At 46.6% G+C, this 17,629-nt stretch overlaps 1 protein-coding gene and 1 long non-coding RNA gene across 3 annotated transcripts in view; one reads left to right on the forward strand and one right to left on the reverse strand.

Annotated features, from left to right (window-relative positions):
• LOC147644567 (uncharacterized) overlaps positions 1-17,629 on the reverse strand; it is a 91,219-nt gene that overhangs the window by 48,159 nt on the left and 25,431 nt on the right. The window lies entirely within an intron of this gene.
• Positions 10,185-14,960, forward strand: LOC147644570 (uncharacterized). 2 transcript variants are annotated; one of them, XM_086826164.1, is made up of 2 exons: positions 10,185-12,130; positions 12,209-14,960. In XM_086826164.1, exons 1-2 carry the CDS (start codon positions 10,575-10,577, stop codon positions 14,667-14,669), a joined length of 4,017 nt encoding a protein of 1,338 aa, XP_086682290.1. In that variant the 5' UTR covers positions 10,185-10,574; the 3' UTR covers positions 14,670-14,960. The 2 variants fall into 2 exon arrangements, with proteins under 2 accessions (XP_086682290.1, XP_086682289.1); XM_086826163.1 differs by having other exon boundaries at positions 10,459-14,872; positions 14,933-14,960.

Raw genomic sequence — 17,629 nt, forward strand, 5'->3', positions numbered from 1 at the left:
CAGGACGCCCGTTCACAGTTGTCGCAGGAGCCGGCGCCAGGCGAGACCGCCTTCCGCCCGCCGTTCTGCTCAAGGACTTCGATCCGAAATACGACCCCCGCCGAGTACTATGGAACAGTATCTCCGCCGTCAGCCGAGGAAGAGGATTCGGACCTGACCCAAGTGGACTCCATCTTGAGCCGTTTGTTTGCCGAACGCCCACCTGAAGAACCACCACCCATCCCCTTAACTGCGGGAACCGGAGGAAACCTGGAAATCCTGAGCTTCGCGGGATCCAGCCTCCACCTAGTCAAGCTACGTATACGTGTAGTGCCGCTAGTGGCCCACATTTACATTGTTTGATGTTTTTACAGAAGCATCCGGTTCGCCTCATCGTCGACACCGGAGCCGCTGTCTCTTTACTAAATGGTAGCGTTCTGCCAGAACGACTGCCGAGCACACCGTGCCGAGTGACTCTACAAGGACCCTCGGCAGAACAATTCGTGGCCACCGCTCGAGTCAACGCCAGACTGGAAATTGTCGGAAGACCGGTCACCCACGAATTCCTACTGGTGGAGGGCAGTACTCCTAGCCTCTTGGGTATGGACTTTCTGCTGCGCCATGAGGCCACCGTGGATCTAAAGGATCTTCAGTTACGACTCCCGTGGGGATCTCTGCCGCTATATGCCCCGGATACCCAACATCGAAATTTGCTTTATTCGACTGCACCCACCAGTATCCCGCCACATAGCGACACCCACGTAGCAGTGCGATGCAGGTCGGAAAAACTGCTTCCTCTGGCTTTGCTGGAAAGTGGGAAAAGTTCTCAACTGCCACCCCATGTTCTACTAGGCAGCACTTTGGTGGACACCTCCAACGACACCAACACCCTGCACCTAGTGAACCTTAGCGCACAGGAATACCTGCTACCCGCGCAGATGATAGTGGGACAGGTGAAACCCGTGGAACCCATGCCCACCTCGATCCCAGAAGTAGACGGGGCCGGAGCATCCTCCCACGCAGAGGTGCCCCCGGATTTGCCGGCCCACCTTCACCCAAAATGGACGGCACTGATCGGCCGTTTCCACCGGGTGTTTGCCAGAAACGACGATGATTCAGGACATACCGATTTAACACGGCATGTCATAGACACGGGTCAATCTCGACCCATTAAACAACCAGTGCGTCGCATAGCGATGGCAAGAAAGGACGAGGTAGAGCAGCTCGTCACCGATATGAAGACTAGAGGCATAATTCGGCCGTCCACCAGCCCTTGGGCCTCGCCGGTTGTCCTAGTAAAGAAAAAGGACGGTTCCACACGGTTTTGTGTGGATTATCGACGTCTAAACGACATCACCGTCAAAGATTCATACCCCCTACCGAGAATGGACGACATCCTCGCCACTATGCACGGAGCCTGCTGGTTCTCTACCATGGACCTCCAGAGCGGCTACTGGCAAGTGGAGATGGACGAGGACTCTAGACCTAAGACCGCGTTTACGTGTGACGCTGGTCTGTTCGAATTCAACGTAATGCCGTTTGGCTTGACCAACGCGCCAGCCACCTTTGAAAGATTGATGGACGGATTATTCTCCGGTTCAACAAGGAAATTCACCCTGGTGTACCTCGACGACATCATTGTACATTCTCGTACCGCCGAGCAACACCTGGACCACTTACAGCAAGTCTTCGATAGATTGCAGAACGTAGGGCTGAAGCTGAGCCCCAACAAGTGTCATTTCTTTCGGACCGAGGTTAACTATCTGGGTCACATTGTCAGCCGCAAGGGCTTAAGAGCGTGCCCAGAGAAGGTTCGAAAAGTCGTCGATTGGCCACCACCTCGAAACAAAAAGGAAGTGCGTTCCTTTGTGGGGCTATGTTCTTATTATCGGAAGTTTATTCCGGACTTCGCCACCATTGCGCGCCCTTTACATGACCTAACGGAAGCTAAGCGCTCCTTCACATGGTCAACAGCTGCTCACGGCGCCTTCGAGGCGCTCAAAATCAAACTAACCACGCCCCCGGTACTAACGTTTCCCGCTCCCGATGGGATGTTCATCGTGGATGCCGACGCGTCAAACCACGGTGCCGGGGCGGTGCTCGGACAACGGCAAGACGGCCAGGAGCGTGTATTGGAGTATTACAGCAAGTCGTTTAGCGCTGCGGAGCGCAACTACTGTGTAACTAGACGAGAACTGCTAGCCGTTGTTTTGGCTACGAAGCATTTCCACCACTACCTATATGGCCGGAGATTCCTACTGCGCACGGATCACTCATGTCTCCGATGGCTGTTTAACTTCCGGGAGCCTGAAGGACAACTAGCTCGATGGATTGAAAGACTCCAACAGTATGACATGGACATCCAGCACAGCAGCGGAAAGCAACATGGAAATGCCGACGCCTTGTCTCATCGACCCTGCGGTGACTGCCGCGTATGTACCAGGGCCGAGCAAAACGATGGTCACGAGATCCTCTTTCTGCAGACTCAACCGCTCGCAGCCAGGAAAAGGACCCCACTCTCGGATTGATTTTACAATGGGTAGAGAAGGGAGAGCGACCAGCAAAACCTGCAACATGGAGTGAAAGCCCCGAAGTAAAAGCTTATTGGCATTTGTTCGAACAGCTCTTCATGGATAAAGGCCTGTTGATGATTACTACCAAAACAGCTGACCTAGCTCTGGTAGTTCCGCGCTCTCTTCAGGAAGGAGCCATTCGTAGCGCCCATAACTCCACGACCGGTGGACATTTTGGCATCAAGAAGACAGTTGCCAAGTTGAAGAAACGCTACTTTTGGATTGGACAAACAGCCGACGTAGCCATTTGGTGCGCCCGCTGTACGGAATGCAATGCCAGAAGAGGACCTACTCGTCGAACGGTAGGCCAACTGCAACCCAAAGTTCTAGGCGCTCCATTCGAGCGACTTGCAATCGACATACTGGGGCCGCTGCCCACTACAGCACTAGGAAACCGCTACATCGCCGTAGTGATGCGCTACTTCACCAAATGGCCGGAATGCATAGCGCTGCCTAATCAAACGGCTGAAACGGTAGCCCGAGCGCTAGTGCAAGAAGTCTTTTGCCGATTTGGTGTCCCCTTTATCCTTCACTCGGATTAAGGCCGAAACTTTGAGTCAGAAGTATTCCAAGCTTGCCTGCGCCTGCTTGATGTGGAAAAGACTCGTACGACGCCGTTGCACCCTCAATCAGACGGAATGGTTGAGAGGTTTAACCGAACTCTCCTGGACTATCTGGCGAAATTCGTTGCCGCAGATCAACGCGATTGGGACCAATTGTTGCCGCTAGCTCTGTGGGCCTATTGATCGGCCCCACATGAGGCGACTGGGTTCTCGCCGCCACTACTGACCCTGGGACGTGAACTCAGGCTACCAGGCGAATTGTTATATGGGCGACCGTCCCCGAATCCGGAAAGTTACCCAGCATTCGTGGACCAACTGCAGCACCGTCTCCGACAAACGCAGCAGCTCGGACGACGACATTTAATTGCGGCCGCCAACGTCAACAAGTTACGCTATGACCTTCGATCGCACCCAGTGGAGTTCGTCGGTGGAGAAGAAGTATGGCTATACGCTCCTACCCGAAGGGTAGGACGATGCCCTAAGTTGCAGTCGGATTGGATTGGACCCGCCACCGTCATCCGACGTCACTCTGACCTAGTGTACGAGATCCGCTTACCGAGGAAGCGTACCACTAGGACCGTTCATGTCAACCGCCTGTCACCCTATCGGGATCCGAATCCCGAATTACTCGGCCAGGAGGCTCGAGTCTGAGAGGGGGGTAATGTAACGAAAACCGCTAGATTAGAATAATCCGCGATATTTGTAACCGTTGGCAACGCGAGAAACCGCGAAATCCCCTAGAGGCGCAATTATGAGAGCTTTTGACAGCCAGGATGCCTGGTCTCTCTAAGCGCTCTCGATTTCCCTCTCTTCTTCTTACGGACGTGTCCGGAAAAGCACGCGTCTGATCACCAATAAAGAAAAGCTAAGTAATAACCACCTTTCCACATGGGGCCAAGTGTAGATTTGGACGAGTGAGTGGGTCAGACCGGGTTCTAGGCAGCCACACCTAATAAAAAGTTCCGCTCGGCTTTCCGTAATGAACTCTGCCTGTGGCCCAACAACAACCACGACAGGGGAAATTCGTTACAATATGTATATTTGTCGACGATCGAATATTATACTCAAAAGGTGCAGTTAGTATATTAAGTGTTGACGAGAAAATACTGATGGATTTTGAGCCCAAGTGTGTACAGTCATATTTTTATCGATAAGTTAACCGCCAAAATTGGGCATTCTTATTGTCATGCGAAAAGTAGGAGAACACACTCCGGTAAGCTCGTGTGAGAGTTTAATGAAATGTAAAATTAAGGTTAAGTTCATGTTTTCGCAGAATAAAACATAAGTAGTGCTTCGCATCTGCTTGTCGGCCTCGGCCTGGGGTGTTCCCTTTGTTGGTGGGAACAAGAGGTTTGGAGCCGTTAAAGGCAAATCCAAGGGACGCACGACAACTTTTTTTTATTTGCAGTCTGAGGGAGACTGCAGGAGCAGCTTGGGAGCGCGGGCAGCGCCCCACGTGTCGATTGAAAAGTCGCAGAGACAACTCCTTTTATTCGCAGTCCGAGAGAGACTGCAAGAGCAACTTGGGAGCGCAGGCAGCGCCCCACGTGTGGATTGAGTCGCAGTCAGCGACATGGAAACGCAGACAGCGACAGTTGAGGAGTCGCAGGCAGCGACGACATGGAGACGCAGACAGCGTCAGTTAAGTAGAGGACGTAGAGGAGCCCAGTCAGCGCCGACCACAATTGAGTCGCAGTCAGCGACATGGAGACGCAGACAGCGTCAGTGGAGTCGCAGTCAGCGACAAGGAGGCACAGGTACGTCATTTGAAGAGCGCAAAGTCAGCGCCCAATTAGAATCGGGAAGATGCAGCGCTCACCCAGGAGGAGCGCCTGGCTGAATGGAGGGAAAGCCACCCCTATAACAACACAAGTGGATCAGCAACCAGTGAGTAGTGAAACTGAAACCTGTCCGCTGGTAGACGTGACCATGGCAGCGGCTATACCTAGCCCAGCCACACCGGAGATTACATCAGCTTCCCAACATAGAAGCACTGCAGCCTCAGCTGCGAGTTCAGTGCCAGAGTGTACAGTGTAGCGTCAGGGCGGAAACCATCTTTGAGCGGTCCACCATTAGCGACATCGATCGAGGAGACCTCATGTAACGGGGTCGGTTCGGTGCCCTATCACGGTGTCGGTGGGTACTTGCAGTGGGCCGCCGTTCACAGCAAGCACTGCGCAGACAGTGTATGCATTCACACTACCGTCGTCACTTGTCGGATCCCCCACTATAATGACGTCGAACGGAATCCGAGGAGCATACGGGCCCCGAAAGCTCCCAAAACTGCCTATATTTAGAGGGCAGTCCGAGGAGTGGCCGATCTTCAGCTGTGCGTTCACGGAGACGACACGAGCGTATAACTGCACGAATTTGGAGAACTATCAGAGGTTGCTGAAGGCGCTAAAGGATGACGCTCGTGACGCAGTGAAGTCGTTATTGATTCATCCAGGGAACGTCAACTTGATGGAGCAGCTGCGCTTTAGGTTTGGCCGACCGGAGCAGCTAATACGCAGTCAGCTGAACAATGCGGCGAACACGGAGCAGCGCATCGACGCCAAGAAATGAGACCGACAGGATGATAGGCACGGATGTTGTCCAATCTGTGGAGGACAACACGCAGTTACGAACTGCAAAGAATTTATTGGAACAGGTGGAGGTAGTGTATGCACATATTCACTCTTATTAAATTACATAAATATTGAGCGGCAACACTTTGTCAGCCGAAGTCACAACACTTTGTTGTTATGCCAATAAAGTACATAGGGCATTGCCTTTGTCACTCAGCGACAACATGCCAAGTACCCATACCCATTTCAAGTGCAAACGTAATATGATATGCACTCTTAGCATTCACGGATTAGAGCCGAGTCAGCATGGTTTCCACACTGACCGCTTATATACATTTGTGCATGCATACATATTTCTCTCTGCCCATTTTACATATTGTTACTTTACTTATATATAAAATATATAAAACGGCGTGATGGACCAGCAATGAAAGAACTTCGCATAAAGTGCGGAGGTCCAGCCACTCTCGTCTGCAACTGTTGCGGTAATTATTATTGTTCGAGAAGCTGTCAAATCCAGGACTGGCAGCGACACCGCTACGTATGCCGTCCACCACAACTTAATCAGCCAATGGAACTCCTACTGAAACGCAAAATAATGAGCGCTATAGAGGTTAAAAAGCCTACAAAACGCAGTGGTGTGAAGGAGCGGATAAGATAAAGAAAAATCGAACTGGTACAACTCCTGTACAAAAGTGACAACCCCATTAAGTGGGATATTGCTGTGAAATTACAAGCTGAACTTGATTTTCTGACAGAAATTCAGAAGTCAAAAGTAAGAAAGCCATCGGCAGCAGATGTTTCAAATACCACAAAAGAAATCAGCACCATAGGCGGAAAAGACAACAAAAAACCGCCTACATCGAAGACACTACCGAAGATAGAGAGGTAAGGACTGCGAGGGACCATTATTTTCACCCTATTGCGAATATAACTGCGGACCCTGGAACTGACCGGCGGACGTTCAACAGACGAAAAACCCAACAGCCAGCAGCAGCAAATCAAGGTAAGCAACTCCCACAAGACGACCGGGCGTCAGAGGCAGACCGACAGCGCTACAAAGAGCGACCAACAACACAAAAAAAAGATTTTTTTTAAATATTATTAAGACTAAAATAAGATATGCACTGCGATGCATAAAATTAGCAACTAAAGAACATTGTCAAATCGAGCAGGTATACCCCGCCCGGTAGAGAATGGCCTGCAAAGCCATTCAAACATTAGGTAGAGTTTTGTGAACAAAAAAAATAAATTAATTAAAACAAAATTTCAAATATAAATGTCCATAGAGACAAATAAAATAACAAAGATATAAAATAAATAATTGTTGTTATAATGTGCGCCAATTGCTTTTTTAAATTGTACAAACTCCATAATAAATGTTTGAAAAAAAAGATATATGAGTCAAGGAAACGACTTGAAGAAAAAAAAAAAAAAGAAAACAAGGTGCACAAACAAAATATAATAAAATGTTATTAAATAAGTAACGACAGGGAAATAAAACGAAAAATAATAAAGAGCCATAAGGAAAACATATGAAAAGCGACCCATACTTCAGTAGATGAGTTCAGCAGTCCGTATATACAACCCCTGTTAGTGTATATGAGTTAGAAATTCCTTTATAGACACATTTAACTGCCATGCCCCACCATTGTTTCACTGCATTGTATACCATATCCATAATATAATGGAATGGAATAAAATATCAAAGGAGTTATCAAATATTAAATCAGAATTTGACAAATCCCATAAGTCACTAACCCAAAATAGACCGATACAGAAAACCACAGTTAGAAAACACGTAGAAATATTAGTTAAATGCTTTAATGAAGCACGAATACTGATATATGAACATAGAGATAGGTTTAATCAAGATCATTAGTCTCAAGTATCAAAGTTCTTGATCAGACTAAGATCCAATTTAACGACCATTAGAGAAAAGGTCAAGCTAGATATATCTAAACTTAATATACTTAATGCGTCAGTAATAACTGAAACTGGTGAAGAATTAGAATCAAAAGAAGTTACTAATATTGACCAAGAGGATTTGGAAGAGGAAGAAATAAATAATCTCACTATCCCAGCTATATTATTGGCTGAATTGGACAATTCTGCAGAATCAGGCACAAGCTCCAGCATAGTTGAAGAAAAATTTATTACAATGGCACAGTAAAATACTGATTTTATCAACACTGCACCAAAGCTTATACCAGTATTTGATTGTAAAGCAGACAACTTTACAAGTTTTCTCGATGCATTGAAGATCGTAGAATCAATAAAAGCGAATACAAAGAATTAGCTATTTTAATAATAAAATGGAATCGGAAATGAAACAACTATATCAGAAGCTCTAGAAAGTACATACACAGCGATCGGCCTAACCCTTGAGTTAGCCAAAAGTTATTCTACACAGTCTGCAGTTAAGGCAATGACTAAGAATTGCGCAATTGATAAGGTAAAACTTCTTATGTAGGCTGGCACCTTCAACATCATGAATGATGCCATATTCAAGTTCGTAAATAGTTGCACGGAAGTAACTGGACAACCAAAAATGGCCCTTAATAAAAAGATTATCCACAGCGTTGTGGTAACCGCGGAAGTAGAAATTTCAGAGGAAACTTCCGTGGTCGTAATAATATTACAACTACATCAGTTCCGATTATAACAATAATGGAAGAGGTCAATACAGAGGAAACAATCGAGGTCGTGGTTCACGCAATTAATCTCAGTCAGAATATATTTGTTACTTTTGTTAACTTATCTACTGGAAAAGAACTGGTATTTCTAGTAGACACGGGTGCAGACAGTTCAATAATCAAAGAGAATTCTGATGTCAATCATGACATAAACCTTAACTATATAATAGATATAAAAGGAATAAGTCAGGAGATTACCAAATCAATCGGATTTCCTCTATTGAGATACAGTCAAGTAAATATATAATCCAACACGACTTTCATATCGTGGATTTACATTTTGCCATTCCATGCGATGGCATATTAGGAATCGACTTCATAAAGAAATACAACTGTAAATTAGACTTCAAGCCATCTGAAGATTGGCTTATAATCAGACCCGATAACCTTAAATTTCCAATTTATGTGCCAATAGCATACAGTTCTGGCAACAACTCAATACTTCGGCCAGCAAGAACCCAAGATATTAGAAAAATTTAACTAAACTCCCAAGAAGACAGTGTATTGATTCCAAACCAAGAAATTAAACATGGTATTTACTTAGCCAGTACAATAGCAAAAACAAAAAATGCATTCATAAGATTACTTAATACTACAAATAGAGATCAAGTAGTCAGTACCAGTAACTTGACATACAAATCACTTTCGAACTACGAAGTAGTCAAAACTGAAATTGATCACCGACGGAATTGTCGAACCTTCTGTATCTGAATATAATAGCCCATTATTACTTGTCCCCAAAAAACATGTCCCGATTCGAATTCAAAGTAATGGCGATTAGTGATTGACTATCGTCAAATTAACAACAAATTGTTGTCTGATAAAGTTCCGCTTCCTAGAATTGATGACATTTTAGAACAACTAGGGCGAGCCAAATATTTTTCGTGTCTTGGTCTTGGCCTTATGTCAGGATTCCACAAAATTGAACTCGTAAAAAGTTCACGAGATATAACGTCATTTTCAACGAGCAATGTCTCGTATCGTTTCACGCGATTACCTTTCGGATTAAAAATACCGCCTAATTCATTTCAGAGGATGATGACTATTGCATTCTCTGGATTAGAGCCCTCACAAGCATTCCTTTATATGGATGAGTTAATAGCTCCGGAAAACATATGCTTAAAACTTAAAAATACAACCTAAAGTTATATCCAGAAAAATTTTCATTTTTTATACATGAGGTGACTTTTCTCGGTCATAAATGCACAGATAAAGGAATACTTCCTGTCGACGATCGAATATTGTAATCGATAGGCGTAGTTAGTATATTAAGAATAACGTAAAAAATACTAATGGATTTTGAGCCCAAGAGAAAAAGGGCATACTTTTATCGCTAAGTTAACCGCCAAAATTGAGCGTCTTATTGTCGTGCGAGAATTAGGAGGACACACTGCGGTAAGCGCGTGTGAGAGTTATAAATGTGTAAAAATTAAGGTTAAGTTAATTTTTCCGCAGAATAAAACGACGAAAACTTCACATCTAATTGCCGGCCTCGGGCCAAGAGGCTTCCCTATTGTTTGGCGGGAACTGGAGATGTGGAGCCGTTAAAGGCAAATCCAAGTGACGCACGACAACTCCTTTTATTCGCAGTCCGATAGAGACTGCTAAAGCAACTTGGGAGCGCAGCCAGCGTCCCACGTGTTGATGGAGAAGTCGCAGCCAGCGACGAGGAGACGCGGGTAGCGTCAGTGGTCGCAGCCAGCGACGAGGAGACGCGGGTAGCGTCAGTGGTCGCAGCCAGCGACGAGGAGACGCGAGTGGCGTCAGTGGTCGCAGCCAGCGACAAGGAGACGCGAGCGGCGTCAGTGGTCGCAGCCAGCGACAAGGAGACGCGAGTGGCGTCAGTGGTCGCAGCCAGCGACAAGGAGACGCGAGCGGCGTCAGTGGTCGCAGCCAGCGACAAGGAGACGCGAGTGACGTCAGTGGTCGCAGCCAGCGACAAGGAGACGCGAGTGGCGTCAGTGGTCGCAGCCAGCGACAAGGAGACGCGAGTGGCGTCAGTGGTCGCAGCCAGCGACAAGGAGACGCGGGTAGCGTCAGTGGTCGCAGCCAGCGACAAGGAGGCGCGGGTAGCGTCAGTGGTCGCAGCCAGCGACAAGGAGACGCGGGCGGCGTCAGTGGTCGCAGCCAGCGACAAGGAGGCACAGGTACGCCAGTTAAAGTGCGCTAAGTCAGCGCCCTATTGGAATCGGGAAGATGCAGCGCTCACCCAGGAGGAGCGCCCGGCTGAATGGAGGGGAAGCCACCCCTATAACAACACGAGAAGATCAGCAACCAGTGAGTAGTGAAACAGAAACCTGGCCACTGGTAGGCGTAACCACGGCAGCGGCTATACCTAGCCCAGCCACTACGGAGATTACATCAGCTTCCCAACATGGAAGCACTGCAGCCTCAACTGCGAACATCAATGCCAGAGAGGATTTCACGTTGGATCTCCTGGCGAGGATCGCAGCGCTGGAAAAGGAGCTGCAGCAGGTTAAAGCCCTGGGAAGCGTGGGCACCGCCAATTGCGCGCCAGTCACAGTTGGCGCGCACAGTGTAGCGTCAGGCCGGCCGCCATTTTGGAGCGGTCCGCCATTAGCGACATCGGTTGAGGAGACCTCATGTAACGGGGTCGGGTCGGCGCCCTATCACAGTGTCGGTGGGTACAGCGCGTCCTGCACGCTGCCGCCACCTTGCAGTGGGCCGCCGTTCACAGCAAGCACTGCGCAAACGGCGCATGGATTCACACTACCGGGTGTGAATATGCGCAACGTGGCATCAGTATCGCCACTTGTCGGATTCCCCACTATATTGACGTCGAATGGAATTCAAGGAACATACGGGCCAAGAAAGCTCCCAGATCTGCCTATATTTGGAGGGCAGCCAGAGGAGTGGCCGATTTTCAGCTGTGCGTTCACGGAGACGACACGGGCGTATAACTGCACGGATTTGGAGAACAATCAAAGGTTGTTGAAGGCGCTAAAGGATGACGCTCGCGAGGCGGTGAAGTCGCTATTGATTCATCCAGGGAACGTCAGCGCCGTGATGGAGCAGCTGCGCTTTAGGTTTGGCCGACCGGAGCAGCTTATACGCAGTCAGCTGAACAACATACGAGAAGTGCAACCAATTTCGGAGCACAATCTAGCGAAGATTGTTCCCTTCGCTACCCGAGTGAGTAACCTCATGGCTTTCTTGCAGGCGGCGAACGCGGAGCAGCATCTGGGGAACCCATCCCTCATGGAGGAGCTTGTGGCCAAGCTTCCTACGAGCAAGCGCGTGGATTGGGCTAAGTATGCTGCGACGATCCAGCCCTTTCCCACTATAGTGCACTTCAGCGCATGGTTACAGGGCTACGCAAACGTTTTGTGTACCGTTTTGGATGTAGAGGGAAAGGAGCCGAAGCGTCGAGTTCTGCATGCTAATATCGACGCCAAGAAATGCGATCGACAGGATGATCGGCATGGATGTTGTCCAATCTGTGGAGGACAACACGCAGTTACGAACTGCCAGGAATTTATTGGAACTCCGCCACCGGGCAGGTGGAGCATGGTGAAGAGGCAAAAGCTCTGCTTCTCATGCTTACGAAGTGGGCACACGACGAGATTCTGCAATGTGCATAGGGAGTGCCAGATTAACGACTGTCGCAAGTTGCATCACCGTCTGCTGCATGATGCGGACGATGAGCAAAGGCCGCAGCAACGAGGTGGGTACAGTCGCCACAACGAGGGGAACCAGCAGCCAGCGGTTTCCAGACACAGCCCGGACAGGAGGTATTTACAACGAGACGGTCACAGGGACCACGAGGGGAACCAGCAGCCAGCGGTTTCCAGACACAGCCCGGACAGGAGGTATTTAGCACGAGATGGTCACAGGGACCACGAGGGGAACCAGCAGCCAGCGGTTTCCAGACACAGCCCGGATAGGAAATATTTACCACGAGATGGTCACAGGGACCACGAGGGGAACCAGCAGCCAGCGGTTTCCAGACACAGCCCGGATAGGAGATATTTACCACGAGACGGTCACAGGGACCACGAGGTGAACCGGCAGCCAGCCATAAACAGCCCGGAGAGAAGGGCACCGCAGGAAGCGGATTTGCCTGTGCAGAGGAATCTAAGCTGCGTTGACGCCGAGGGAGGCCGCCTTCTGTTCCGTATACTGCCAGTAACGCTGTACGGAGCCGGACGGACGGTGAATACGTACGCGCTCTTTGACGAAGGATCCTCCGTTACGATGATCGACGAAGAACTACGGAGGGATCTCGGAATACAAGGGGAGCGCCGACAGCTAAATATCCAATGGTTTGGAGGAAGAGCATCCAGAGAGACCACGAACGTAGTGAGTCTGAAAATAAGTGGAATTGGAAAGTCCACTCGCCATGTACTGAGAAACGTGTATGCCATTTCGAGCTTGAGCCTGCCGATGCAGACGTTAAGTCGGCAGGATGTCCAGGGTGTGTATAAGGAGGCGCGCCTGCCGATGAAGCCTTACAGCAATGTGGTGCCGAAGTTGCTCATCGGCCTGGATCATGGACACCTGGGATTGCCAATGAGAACCAGGCGATTTGGTAGTGAGGGACCGTATGCAGCTGCCACCAAGCTAGGCTGGGTTGTGTTCGGGCCCGTAAAGGGGCAGTTCACTTCGCCATCACCGAGGTCCTGCCTACTTGCCGTGTCGAAGGATGATACGGTGGAAAAAATGGTAGAGGATTATTTCGATTTGGAGAACTTTGGTGTGAAGCTCGTGTCACAGGTCGCAGCCAGCGACGACATGCGGGCACAAAGGATACTCGAAGACACCACGATGAGAGTGGGGCGCCGCTACCAAACGGGACTACTCTGGAAGGACGACCACGTTAAGCTGCCACAGAGCCATGAGATGGCATACAAACGGCTGGTCAACGTCAAGAAGAAGATGAAGCGCAACGAACAGTTAGCTCTGGAATACTGTCGGATCATCAAGGATTATGTTGCAAAAGGATACGCGAGGCGGTTGGAACCGCATGAGGCCGCGGAGAATAGTGACCGGATATGGTATTTGACACACTTTGGTGTCGAAAACCCGAACAAGCCCGGTAAGGTCCGGCTTGTGTTCGATGCGGCAGCCAAAGTTGGAGAAACGTCGTTAAATTCGGCGTTGGACAAAGGACGTCAGGACTACAAGTCTTTGCCAGCCGTGCTCTTCCTGATGATTACAGCGAAGCTGTTGCTGAGAGAGATTTGGAGGCAGAAGATCCAGTGGGATGAACCACTACCGGAGGAGATTGGCAAGGCCTTTGCGATTTGGCGTAAAGAGATGGATGCCGTAGGACAGTTCCGTTGTCCTCGCCATTATTTTGGGCACGGAGCAGTTAGAGCCATAGAGCTGCACGTGTTCGTGGATGCAAGTCAATCTGCATTCGCGGCGGTGGCCTACTGGAGGGTCACATATGAGGACGATAATGCGTTGGTGAGCTTCGTATGCGCAAAGACGAAGTGTGCCCCAATGAGAACGATGTCGATCCCACGGCTGGAGCTGCAAGCAGCAGTTCTTGGAACCAGACTAATGAACACTGTCAAGGAGGAGCACAGTGTAGTCATCAACGACGTGGTCTTATGGTCAGACTCGAAGACGGTGCTGAGATGGATTGGCAGCACACACCGCCGGTACAAGCAGTCTGTCGGCAATCGAGTGTCTGAGATTTTGGATTCGTCGAAGGTTTCCCATTGGCGATGGGTACCTACAGCCGAAAATGCGGCGAACCCGTCTGAGGGAGGAATATGGGAGCGTATGGTGCAGTGCGTCAAAAGAGTACTGCGTCATACCCTAAAGGAAGTCGCACCGAGGGAACATGTTTTGGAGAGTTTCCTGATCGAGGCGGAGAATGTCGTAAACTCGCGTCCGCTTACCCATTTGCCGGTGGAAGCGGACCAGGAAGCATCGTTGACGCCGAATGACCTACTCAAGGGAGTAGCCAACCTGCCGGATACCCCTGGACTGGGTGCGGAGTTACCAAAGGAATGCTCAACACGAAAGCACTGGAGGATTGCTCGCCTGCTGAGAGACCGCCCTTGGAAGAGGTGGGTCCTGGAGTACCTACCTACGCTGGTGCGGCACGAGAAGTGGTGCAGGAGGACGGAGCCCATCCGTCAGGGCGACATGGTCTTCATCTGTGATCCTGCCTTGCCCCGACGAGAGTGGCGCAAGGGCATCGTGGAGGGAGTCTACAACGGAGCTGATGGAGTCGCCAGACGCGCTACAGTGCGCAAAAACGACAACGGCCTATCTCAGACAATGATGCGACCCGTCTCTAAACTTTTGAAGTTTTGAATTGAGTGAAGCGGTTCTTCACGGGGTCGGGGATGTCGACGATCGAATATTGTAATCGATAGGCGTAGTTAGTATATTAAGAATAACGTAAAAAATACTAATGGATTTTGAGCCCAAGAGAAAAAGGGCATACTTTTATCGCTAAGTTAACCGCCAAAATTGAGCGTCTTATTGTCGTGCGAGAATTAGGAGGACACACTGCGGTAAGCGCGTGTGAGAGTTATAAATGTGTAAAAATTAAGGTTAAGTTAATTTTTCCGCAGAATAAAACGACGAAAACTTCACATCTAATTGCCGGCCTCGGGCCAAGAGGCTTCCCTATTGTTTGGCGGGAACTGGAGATGTGGAGCCGTTAAAGGCAAATCCAAGTGACGCACGACACTTCCAGATGACAAAAAATATAACGTCATCATGAATTACCCAGTGCCGCACAATGCGGACAGCGCCAGACGTTTTGTAGCTTTTTGCAATTATTATAGACGATTCATTGAAAACTTCGCCGAATATTCCCGGCACATAACAAGATTATGCAAAAAGAATGTTCCCTTTGAATGGACACTTGAATGCCAAAACGCATTCCAATACTTTAAAACCAAACTAATGGAACCAACATTATTACGATACCCCGATTTTAATAAGGAAATCTGTCTAATTACGGATGCAAGCAAACAAGCATGTGGAGCAGTTTTAACTCAAAACCATGATAGCTGCAATACCCTGGGCAATATTACATTTCAGATCATATATATCTGGAAAACATTTCCTAATAAAAACAGACCATAGACCTTTAATACACCTCTTCTCAATGATCAATCCCTGTTCTAAACCAACACGTATGAGGCTTGAATTAGAAGAATATGATTTCTCAGTTGAATACTTAAAGAGTAAAGACAACTATGTAGCTGGTGCGTTATCAAGAATAGCAATCAATGACCTTCAAAATATAACTGGCAATATCAACAAAGTCACTACAAGAATTGCTACGCAATCTTTAACTACAGCTTCTAGGCCCAACGTATATGAAGTCATTAACAATGATAAAGCACGTAAAGTAGTGACATTGCATGTAAAAAAAAAAATTTATATTAATTTAAACATGGCAGAAAAATTACTGCAAAAACCGATGTTAGCGATTTATATACCATTTTTCCAAAGGCTTGAACTCCAAGCCGGTATAAATAAAATCAGCCAACTTAAAGTAGCTCCGTGGGAAAATATCTTTGAATATACTTCAATAGATAATTTCAAATTAATGGGCAATAAAATATTGAAAACATTAAGAGTAGCGCTACTCAACCCGGTGACCCTAATAAATAAACAAAAAGATAAAGAAGCCATTCTGTCTAATTTTCATGACGATCCCATACAAGGAGGTCATACTGGGTTTTCAAAAACTTTAGCAAAAATCAAAAGACATTATTTTAAAAAAATAGAACTCGTGACATCACTGAGTACATACGAAAATGTCAAGAATGCCAAAAAGCTAAAATAACTAAGCATAGTGAAACTCCAATAACAATAACAGACACACCTTTAAATGTTTTCGACAGAGTGATAGTGGACACTATTGGCCCGCTACCAAAATCAGAAAATGGCAACGAGTATGCAGTCACTTTAATATGAGACTTAACTAAGTATTTGGTTGCCATACCTGTGCCAAAGAATACTGTCGCTAAAGCAATATTTGAAACTTTTATTCTGAAGTAAGTTCCAATGAAGACGTTGATTACTGACATGGGAACAGAATAAATGAATTAAATTATAGACAATTTGTGCAAGTATTTAAATATTAACAAGAAAGGAAGCTAACTTCGCTAACTTATATACCCTTGCAGATAGAATTTCGATGACTTCCTGGATTCCTTCCATACAATATAAAATATATATATTAATGTTAAAAAAAAAACAATGAAGTAATACCTGCTCTCATTTCATTCACCTATACATATTATATTTTCAGTTTTACATTCACAGATTTGCATTTTTGCTCCACATCTAACGATCGTTTAAATGGCACCTATGTGATATAGTCATAAAATTTGACACAAAATTTAAGACTGATATAAAACGCTATATTGCAAATTTAATGAAAATCTGCTGAAAACTGAAAACGTTATAATTTTTAATTGTATTCATTTTTTGATCGTTTGTGATATAGTAGTCCGATTTCTTTTATAACTTTACAAAAAATTTAGATTAAAATAAAATTATATTTGATGAAAATCTGGTGAAAACTGAAGAAGTTATAATCTTTAATTTTATTAACTTCTTTTATTTCTTATAAAATGGCTATGTATCAAATTTGATGAAAATCTGTTGAAAACTGAAAATGTTATGCTTTTTAATTGAATTAATTTCTCGATCGTTCCTATAGAAGCTATATGATATAGTCGTCCAATTTTCATAAAATTTTACACAAAATTGTAGAATAATATGAAATGGCTATATCTCAAATTTGATTAAATTCTGTTGAAAACTAAAAATGTTATCGCTACCGCGATTGTCAGTCTTCCGACAACAGCCACCGCCATTCTCATTCCTCTCAAATTTCTCGATCGTTCCTATGGGAGCTATATGATATATTAGTCCGATTTTCATAAAATTTTACACAAAATTGTAGAATAATATGAAACGGCTATATCTCAAATTTGATGAAAATCTGTTGAAAACTGAAAATGTTATAAATTTAATTGTATTAATTTCTCGATCGTTCCTATGGGAGCTATATGATATAGTCGTCCGATTTTCATCAAATTTTACACAAAATTGTAGAATAATATGAAATGGCTATATCTCAAATTTGATCGAATTCTGTTGAAAACTAAAAATGTTATAATTTTTTTTGTAAAAATTTTCCGATCATTTCTATGGCAGCTATATGATATAGTCGTCCGATCCGGCCCGTTCCGACATATATACGAGTGAGAGTATATAGAAGACTAACTGCAAAGTTTCATTCA

The sequence above is a fragment of the Drosophila serrata genome, unplaced genomic scaffold (assembly GCF_035046125.1).
Source record: "Drosophila serrata isolate PLE 108 unplaced genomic scaffold, ASM3504612v1 contig_155, whole genome shotgun sequence".
Lineage (NCBI taxonomy): Eukaryota > Metazoa > Arthropoda > Insecta > Diptera > Drosophilidae > Drosophila > Drosophila serrata.